This window comes from Bos javanicus, chromosome 15 (genome assembly GCF_032452875.1).
Source record: "Bos javanicus breed banteng chromosome 15, ARS-OSU_banteng_1.0, whole genome shotgun sequence".
In the NCBI taxonomy this organism is placed as follows: Eukaryota; Metazoa; Chordata; class Mammalia; order Artiodactyla; family Bovidae; genus Bos; species Bos javanicus.
The window spans coordinates 48,947,263-48,957,472 of NC_083882.1; the positions used below are offsets into that span (position 1 = coordinate 48,947,263).

The window sequence follows — 10,210 nt, forward strand, 5'->3', positions numbered from 1 at the left end:
ATTGCACTCATTTCACACGCTAGCAAAGCAATTCTCAAAGTTCTCTAAGCTAGGCTTCAACAGAACATGAACCAAGAATTTCCAGATGTTCAAGCTGGATTTAGAAAAGGCAGAGGAACCAATGATCAACTTGCCAATATCCGCTGGATCATAGAAAAAGCAAGAAAATTCCAGAAAAACACCTACTTTTGCTTCATTGACAATGTTAAAGCCATTGACTGTGTGGATCACAACAAACGGTACAAAATTCTTAAGGCTACAGGAATACCAGACCACCTGACCTGCCTTCTGAGAAATCTGTATGCAGGTCAAGAAGCAACTATTAGAATCAGACATGGAACAATGGACTGGTTCCAACAGGGAAAGGAATACATCAAGGCTGTATGGTGTCACCCTGCTTATTTAACTTATATGCAGAGTACATCATGTGAAATTCCAGGCTGGATGAAGCACAAGCTGGAATTACGATTGCCTGGAGAAATATCAATAATCTCATATATACAGATGATACCACCTTTATGGCAGAAAGCAAAGAGGAACTAAAGAGCCTCTTGGTGAAACTGAAAAAGGAGAGTGAAAATATTGGCTTAAAACTCAACATTCAAAAAATGAAGATCATGGCACCTGGTCCCATCATTTCATGGCAAATAGATGGGGAAACATTGGAAACAGTTTTATATTTTATTTTCTTGGACTCCAAAATCACTGCTGATGGTGACTGAAGCCGTGTAAAAGATACCTGCTCTTTGGAGGAAAAGCTATGACAAACTACACAATGTATTAAAAAGCAGAAACATTACTGTGCAAAGATCCATATAGTCAAAGCTATGGGTTTTCATTTGTCATGTATCGATGTGAGAGTTGGATCATAAAGAAGACTAAGCACTGAAGAATTGATGCTTTTGAACTGTGGTGTTGGAGAAGACTCTTGAGAGTCCCTTGGACTACAAGGAGATCCAATCAGTCCATTCTAAAGGAGATCAGCCCTGGGTGTTCATTGGAAGGACTGATGCTAAAGCTGAAACTCCAATACTTTGGCCACCTCATGCGAAGTGTTGACGCATTAGAAAAGACTCTGATGCTGGGAAGGATTGGGGGCAGGAGAGAAGGGGAAGACAGAGGATGAGACGGCTGGATGGCATCACCAACTCGATGGACATGAGTTTGAGTGAACTCTGGGAGTTGGTGATGGAAAGGGAGGCCTGGCGTGCTGCAATTCATGGGGTAGCAAAGAGTCAGACATGACTGAGTGACTGAACTGAACTGAACCTATCCCTTCTCCAGCGGATCTTTCCGACCCAGGAATCTAACTAGGGTCTCCTGCATTGCAGGCAGATTCTTTACCAACTGAGTTAGGAGGGAAGCCCCAAGTGAAAGTGAAAGTCACTCAGTCATGTCCAACTCTTTGTGACCCCATGAACTATATAGTCCATGGAATTCTCCAGGGCAGAATACTGGAGTGGGTAGCCTTTCCCTTCTCCAGGGAATCTTACCAACCCAGGGACTGAACCCAGGTCTCCTGCATTGGCGGCAGATTCTTTACCAGCTGAGCCACAAGAGAAGCCCAGTCTAAAATCATAAGAATAATGGCAACCATGTAAAATATGAACCTAAATGAATTTTACTTCTTCTAAGAGTAGTAAGCTAATGTTTTCAGTATTTTAAGATTTGAAAATATCCCCTTCAATATGACCATCTGGGATTTAAAGTATTTTTTTGAACATAGAAGTTTGTACAATATCTATCTTTTATCATATTGAAATTTCTACTTAGAACTAACCTAAATTCTCTTTAGAAAGATCCACTGTGACCAAGATATTTGGGGTATACAAATATTGTTAATACATGGTCACAGATTTGTTTGTTCTTCACTCCATAGATGATTGGGTTGATAAAAGGTGGAACTACAGGTAAAGCTTAGATAAAAGGATATGAACATATGACAGTATGTAAAAACCAAACCTGTGTGTGAAGAAAGAAAGGGCAAGGAGATAGAGCTGTAGGAAGACACAAACGCGGGTGGTGAATATATTAAAGGCTTTGAATCTTGCCTACTTCAGGAAAAATTGAAAGATAGTGATAAAGATTTGAGTAAAAAACAACATAAAGATTATGTTAAATCCTAAGACACAGAAGGCAACAAATAGACTACGCATCTTGTTGATCCTTACATCTTCTGTAACCAGCTTCACAATGGCCATGTGCTCACAATAAGCATGGGAGATGACTGCTGTTCAGTAGAATTTGTCAATATTTGATAAGCTCTGTGCATGGTGGTATAAGAATAGTAGCCCTGAGTGCCACCCCAACTCTAATGTGAGTCAAGGATTGTTGGGAGAAGACATTGACATGTCTCAAGGAGTTACAGATAGCCACATAGTGATCTAGGGCCATCACCAGTAAGACACCTGATTTGGTTCCCTGGAATGAATGAAGAAGCCACATTTGTAGAAGACAGGCTTCAAAAGAAATTTCTGTCAACTAAAACCAGATGATGCCTAACACTGGGGAGAATAAAGTGCTAAGTGCATGCCTGTGGCTCCCCACATGGTTAATATATATATATATATATATATATATATATATATATATATATATAGAGAGAGAGAGAGAGAGAGAGAGAGAGAGAGAGAGTTTGTTTTTATATTTGATTATCACTGTAATTAGGAAATTCCCAATCACAGCCACAAGGTACATAACACAGAATGAATCCCGATCTAACAGTGCACTGACTCCAGACCAAGAATCCCAATGAGTGTTAGTACAGAGGGCATTCAGACTGAGCCATTGGATATGAAATATGAGCATAATAACTTTATTAGTAGATGTAAGAAGTGATATGGTACTTAGCAGCAGGAGCAGCACGGTGTGTCATCTTTTAATTCCTGTCAAAAAGTAATGAATTAAAGAGAAGAAGAAATTCATTTATTTTAGCTGAACATACTTTAGATTAGGGTTATACTTCCCTTGTAGCTCAGTCTTTAAAGAGTCTGCCTACAATGTGGGAGACCTGGGTTCGATCCCTGGTTCAGGAAGATCCCCTGGAGAAGGAAATGGCAACTCACTCCAGTATTCTTGCCTGGAGAGTCCCATGGACAGAAGAGCCTGGTGGGCTGCAGTCCTTGGGGTCGCTAAGAGTCGGATACGACTGAGCGACTTCACTTTCACTTTTCACTTTCATGCATTGGAGAAGGAAATGGCAACCCACTCCAGTGTTCTTGCCTGGAGAATCCCAGGGATGGGGGAGCCTGGTGGGCTGCCATCTATGGGGTCGCACAGAGTCGGACAGGACTGAAGTGACTTAGCAGCAGCAGCAAATCCAAACTACAAACACCTCACAAATATTCTCCCTCTATGAATTCTCTGACATTCCCTCATTGAGCTCAAGTCCTCCACTGATAGAGAACTCTGTTTCCTGAGATAGCTTGCCATGTGGCAAGAACTCCAAATATCACATAGGCTATCTTTACATTGAATACCAAAATGCCTCCTTCTTAATTTTTCATAAAAATCCAGAATCAGTCTTCCAAAAAATACCATCAACCATGGATCATGATGATTTATTGAATGGAATCTGAAATTAGTCAAGAGAGTTTAAATCCTGGATGCCACTACTTACTTTGCACAATCTAGAGCCAGTTATAGAACTTAACTTCAAATTGTCTCCATTTTTTTGTTGCTAAAACAATGCTCACAGATTGAAATACATTCTAATGTGATTAAGAGGAATCAATGACTTAGTTCATGTAAATAATTTGTAAAATATATAGGAGAATGTATTTTTCTGTCACTAAATGCCAAATGCTAATCCATAGAAGTTCATCCTCTCTTTCCCATAACTTTAGATACCTGATGAGCATGTCACATGAATGACTTCAAGGGCCTCATTCCCCGTGAATCTTTCCTGGCCTAAAAGGGTATTATTTGCTAACCTGTTAACAAATAAGCTTTTCATCCATTTATCTGCCCAGAATATTCTCTAGAGGCCCTCCCAGTTGTCAACCTCATTAAAATGTAACACCCATTATGTCATTAACTGATTTAGAAACCTTCTGGAAATCAGGAGACTCAGTCTTCCTAGGTTTGAACACTCAACTGAACTGTAAGATTCTACAGATATTTTAAAATCATCTTGGCATTTTATTGGATCACATGGTATTTGTGTTCTCCATTTCCCAATACTCAGTGCAGAGTTTCAAGCCCAGAGACTTACCAATTATCACCTGTGGTAATACCCATAGAAGTAATAGAGTCGGAAACTTTTTGCTGCTTCAGCTAGTAAAGATGAATACTTCATAGTACATGGTGCACCTGGACAATTCATCTTCACAAATTCATGGTGAGTTCTTAGGTTCACCTGTGACAAGGGTGAAAAAAAGAAAAGCATCTTATGGTTCAGAATATACAAGATTCATTATCAGTGTTTGTGTCTCTTAAAAAGAAATTCTTAAACTTTGCTTTCACTTTGGAACTGGGAACCAAAATGATCCCCCTTTTAAAATTTTCTAAAAGAAGACAGTGCCCCAGGAGAGGACAAAACAAGTCAATGGTACTTATTTATAAAAATAATATACCAATATAGGAACATAAAAACATCTTGAGATATACAGACTACTCAGTATAGACCTGCTGACCGAGAAAAAAGGAATATTTCTGTAATTTAATTCCAATCTGAGAAACACTCATTTTTAAGTTTTGGGCCCATGAAAAGGGATGACTTGGGAAATTCACCTCAGAACCCTCAATCATCTGTTATTTTCTGAGAATCTTCCATGTGAATTTGTTGAAACAAGTAGTTCCTGTATCCAAACCAGCCCTCATCCAATTGCCTCAGTTATGTTCAGAATTATCATGAAATGTTGATATACATTTTCAAGGATTTTAATATCATTTGCAATATCTATAGTAACTTCCCACTGGGATATATTGTTCATGGCAGGTATTTATTTAGTTGAGTTAAGGCACAAAGAGTGTGCCTTGGATAAAGGATTTTAAGACTTATTAGCTAGAAGATAAAGGGGGAAATCTCCCGTTCTCTATTTCATACAAGGAAAAGTCTCACAAGACTGTATTGTTTGTGTTTACCTGGAGGCCAGTGTGATTTTTCTTGAAGTCACACTGGATTTGTTCTGTGTAATTGGGTCTGGCCCTGTTTCATAGTCCTGTTCTGTTTCCATTGACAAATGCTCTGACCCCATCTTATCCATAATCCGTCCTTGAAATAGTGTAGCATTGAGGACATTTACATGTGAGGCTAGCTCACCCTGCATTAGGAGAGCTGGTTGTGTGCATCTTTTCCCAGCTGGGCCCATGGTGATTCAGGTCAGCTGATTGATACCAGCGAACAGGAAAAAAACAATGTGTATCAGAGTGTCAACCACCCACCAAAGTAACAGAGTTGCCCTTAGAAATAACTACATTCAAAGGCTTTTGCCACTTTAACAAGAATTTAAAATTTTAATTTTTACTCAAATATTTTAAAATAAGATTTTGCTTCTCATTACTTATTTTGGTGGAAATATGTCCCTTTGTCCTTAGTATTTTTACAAAAGTGGGTTAGAGGTGTAAACATTTAGACATGAGGCCTTTCTAAGTATTAAATTTGTTTTTATGTGAAAGTAAGTGATCTGTGGTTTTCCCTCTTACCGCAGCACTGTATAGGGATATGCATTGAAAAAGCAGTTGGTCTCAGGGGTTGAACAAATAGACAAAGCAATTAATAAATGACAAATGTTACATGGGAATCTGACTTTAATACAAAAGGATTAGTATACCAAAAATAACGTGAAGGTAGGAAAAATAGCAGTGGGAAGCACAGTGCATCAATGAGAGAGGAGGCATGCAGAGGATGGGTAGTGTGTGCAGTAAACGGTCACGTTAATGTTAACAAGTCAGTCTGTCACGTCTTTCCTTAAAAGTTTCCTCCTCCTACAGGTAAAGGCCCTAAAAGAATCCAGGAATTCTAATACTATCAGAAGATAATGTAAAAGTTAATGGCAACTGTTTAAGAACAATGCAAGCCCTGACTTAAACATTATTGTATATTACCCTCTAACAGCTCAGGAGACACTATCTCAGGAATGATTCCACAGAAGATCATAGTTTTATGACTTACTTAAGTTTTCAGAGTTAATGGAGTCAAGATGGACTGGCTGAGTTCATCTCAAATAGTCTTGTCAAAGTCCATCTAGGCTCTTATTGTGAGAAATTGTTTGATTATAATGTTTCTGTATGCAGATGAATGATAGTTGTTCGCCTCTGGATTTGGCTGAAAACAGCAAATTTGAAACCATAAAATATCAAGCATCAAGAGTCAAATGATTTCACTTACTCTGACATAAAAACTGTTCTGGAACAGTTGCATTATGGTTCTTTACTATGATAGGATGGAAATTTTAAGGCTGATATTAGTGTTTATTTCATATACAAGAGAGTGTAGAATTAGTGCCTTCCTGATGTCTCCTCATATTTTGTTTTTTGGAGAATTCTAATATAGTCTTTTGGCAATTTTAGAAATTATACATAGAAATGGAGATGGAAGACCAAATGTTATCTCAATTTTTATTGACGTATAACTTACATATAACACTACGGTGTACAATTTAGTGATTTGATATTTAAATGCATTGCGAAATGACCTCCATGATAAATCTAGTAATCATCTGTCCCTATATAAAATTATTAAAGTGCTATTGATTATATTCCTTACACTGTATATTACATCCCATAACTTTATTCATTTATAACTGGATGTTTCTATTTCATAATTCCCTTTAGCTATTTCATCCAGCCCCCTAATCCATCTCCTCTGGCAACCACCAGTTTATTCTCTGTATCTATGAGTGAGTCTGTTGTTGTTTTTCTCTTTTTTTTTTTAAATTTAATTTTATTTTTAAACTTTACATTATTGTATTAGTTTTGCCCAACATCGAAATGAATCTGCCACAGGTTGTTTTGTTCTGTTTGTACATTTCTGATGTTTTTTTGATTCCACATATGAATGAAATTATACAGCAGATATCTTTCTCTCTTACTGCATTTCATCTAGCATAATATTCTCTGGGTCCAGCCATGTTGTCACAATTAGCAAGACTGCATTTGTTTTTCATCTGTATCTTTATACTGTTTAAGTGTAAGGATATAGCTTAGTATGAAAGCAAAATGGACCTGCTCACTAAATCCCAAAAGAGGCTGATTTTCCCATCAAACCAGGATGATATGAATGTCAGGACAACTTTCCCACTTGGAGTACATACCATGCCAAGAGAGTCAACACAAAAGATCTGAAGCTTATGGATGGTTCTCTATCAAGAAGAAGAAGAGGGAGGAGATATGCCAAATATTATTATTCTCAAAGTGAACATTTAGCTGAGGAACTGCAAATAGCCAGAAGGGTCAATGTATTTTGCTACCTTACCTGAAAGCCTCCACCAAGTAACAGAAGAGGCAATTCTTGCCACTGATGGCTGAAAAATCACCATCATCAGATCTCTTCCTCTATCTGAAGTCAATCCTACTAGAAAATACCCAGGGCCTACTAGAAATGTTGTCTCTTGTGGAGTCCTGAGTAACAAAACCCATAAAAATATTAATACCAATTACAAATTCACGAAACTGAAGCACAGTGTAAATTTACCATTATGCCACTCTTCTCTAGCATAATACTTATCATATGGTAGGTGTTGGATAATCCAGTGAATTAAAAGATAACCTTAGAGGGCTCAGAAAAATGATTGATATGTAAAATAGAACCCCTGAGTTTTCATGTTTTTCATCACTCCTGAGTAACCCTGAACATTCATTGAAATTTTAAACATCATTATCTCATCATATCCATAAAATTTGTTTTTATTTTGTGTTTGGTATAGAACATGTTAAGATACACTTTCTCTGATTTTTTATGACTGACATCTTCAAGAAACAAGAGTAGACAACTTGCTTTCACTGAGTACCTAGACACTACAGAACACTAAGACTTGGGTGTATTTAAATTCTGTGATAAATGCATAATTTTTGAATTATCTGGAGAAGACTTCTTAGAAGAGGAACCTCAGCCAGATCTAAAAGGCAAAAAGGAAAAAAGAAAAGGAAGTGAAATATTGTTCATTATTTTGTACTTTTTACACTTCTCATTCTCACTACCCTGATAGGATCCATAATCCTATTCATTGATAGTTTTCATGGGCTGTGAGGATGTGAGAACTAGCTGTCACCCTGGCAGATTTCCTAAGACAACTTTTGAGAAAACTTAAGCATCTCAAATTACATGCTTTTGCTTTATTTTTATTTGAAGTAACATAGATGGGGAAACAGTGGAAACTGTCAGGCTTTATTTTTGGGGGCTCCAAAATCACTGCAGATGTTAATTGTAGCCATGAGATTAAAAGATGCTTACTCCTTGGAAGGAAAGTTATGACCAACCTAGATAGCACATTAAAAAGCAGAGACATTACTTTGCCAACAAAGGTCTGTCTAGGCAAGGTTATGGTTTTTCCAGTAATCATGTATGGATGTCAGAGTTGGACTGTGAAGAAAGCTGAGTGCTGAAGAATTGATGCTTTTGAGCTGTGGTGTTGGAGAAGACTCTTGAGAGTCCCTTGGACTGCAAGGAGATCCAACCAGTCCATCCTAAAGGAGATCAGTCCTGGGTGTTCTTTGGAAGGACTGATGCTAAAGCTGAAATTGCAATACTTTGGCCACCTCATGCGAAGAGTTGACTCATTGGAAAAGACTCTGATGCTGGGAGGGATTAGGGGCAGGAGGAGAAGGGGACAACAGAGGATGAGATGGCTGGATGGCATCACCGACTCGATGGATGTAAGTTTGAGTGAACTCTGGGAGTTGGTGATGGACAGGGTGGCCTGGCGTGTTGCAATTCATGGGGTTGCAAAGAGTCGAACATGACTGAGTGACTGAACTGAACTGAACTGAACTGATGGTACAAAGAAGAAACAACAAAACTATAAATCATGGTGGATTTTAAAAAGAGAATATTTTTACCACATGAATGCAAATCTGCTTGGTTTTTGCACCATAGACAAGTGGATTGAGAAATGGAGGGACCAGCAAGTAAATGCTAGAAAAGAGGATGTGGATGTAAGGGGGGATGTGAGAACGAAACCTATGTGTAAAGAAAGAGAAGAAGGCAAGGAGGTAGAACTGGAGGAAGACACAGATGTGAGCGATGCAAGTATTGAATGCTTTCAACCTAGCCTCCTTCTGGGGCAAACGAAAAACTGTGGTAAATATCTGTACATAGGACAATGAGATGCATATGAGGTCAAACCCAGCAACAGTGAAAGCCACAAACAAACCATAGATTTTGTTGACCCTGGCATCTTCTGCAGCCAGTTTCACAATGGCCATATGCTCACAGTAGCAGTGGGAGATAACTTTTGTATGAAAAAAGTGCAGCTGGTATTTTATCAGTACTAGGCTGGGGGTCACAAAAATGGTAGCCCTGAGTGTTACCATAGCTGCTATTTGGGTGACTAGCTGGGGGGTGAAGATGGAAGCATGTCTCAGTGGATAACAGATGGCCACACAGCGGTCCAGGGCCATGGCCAGGAGGAAGCCTGACTCAAAGGCTTCAAATGTGTGAATGAGCCACATTTGAAGCAGGCAAGAGTCAAAATATATCTCTGGTATATGAAACCAGAAGATTCCAAGCATTTTGGGCACAATGCTGGTGCTAAGAGCAATATCTGTGACTCCTAGCATGCCCAAGAAAATGTACATGGGTTCATGGAGGCTGGGCTCCGATTTGATGATGGTCAGAAGCAAGGCATTTCCAATTACAGCAGTGAGATGCATGGCACAGAATGGAATCCCAATCCAGCACTGCACAGACTCCAGGCCTGGGATCCCTATTAGCATGAACGCAGAAGGCATGAAGACTGTGATGTTGGAAATGGACATAGTGTCTTTGCATTTCCAGATGCAAACAAATTAGTCTGTGCTATTGTACTATCTATTTTTATGCCAAGTCTTCAGATTTTCTGATTTTAACTGAACTCTGAGATCATATCATCCATCTCCTTCATATAACTGAAGGGAAAATACAGATTCACAAGCCACATCACTGTTTAGGAAGTCCATCCACAAACACTATACCACAATAAGACATTATGTTCATGGCCAGCCAACCTCAGTAGCACCAACCAAATCACATGAGTAATGGAATAAATTGCTGACTTGTTTTTTTCTTTCC

At 38.6% G+C, this 10,210-nt stretch overlaps 1 protein-coding gene and 1 pseudogene across 1 annotated transcript; both read right to left on the bottom strand.

Annotated features, from left to right (window-relative positions):
* Positions 1-1,791: 1,791 nt before the first annotated feature.
* On the bottom strand, positions 1,792-5,312 carry LOC133260993 (olfactory receptor 52A5-like; annotated as a pseudogene).
* A 3,611-nt stretch (positions 5,313-8,923) lies between these two features.
* LOC133261298 (olfactory receptor 52A1-like) lies at positions 8,924-9,918 on the bottom strand. The gene has a single exon (XM_061439800.1). It carries the CDS (start codon positions 9,916-9,918, stop codon positions 8,980-8,982), a length of 939 nt encoding a protein of 312 aa, XP_061295784.1. The 3' UTR covers positions 8,924-8,979.
* Positions 9,919-10,210: the final 292 nt, after the last annotated feature.

What these genes read in the sequence shown, in the direction of transcription:
- LOC133261298 (XM_061439800.1), bottom strand. Translation starts at nt 9,918, where the DNA reads ATGTCCATTTCCAACATCACAGTCTTCATGCCTTCTGCGTTCATGCTA.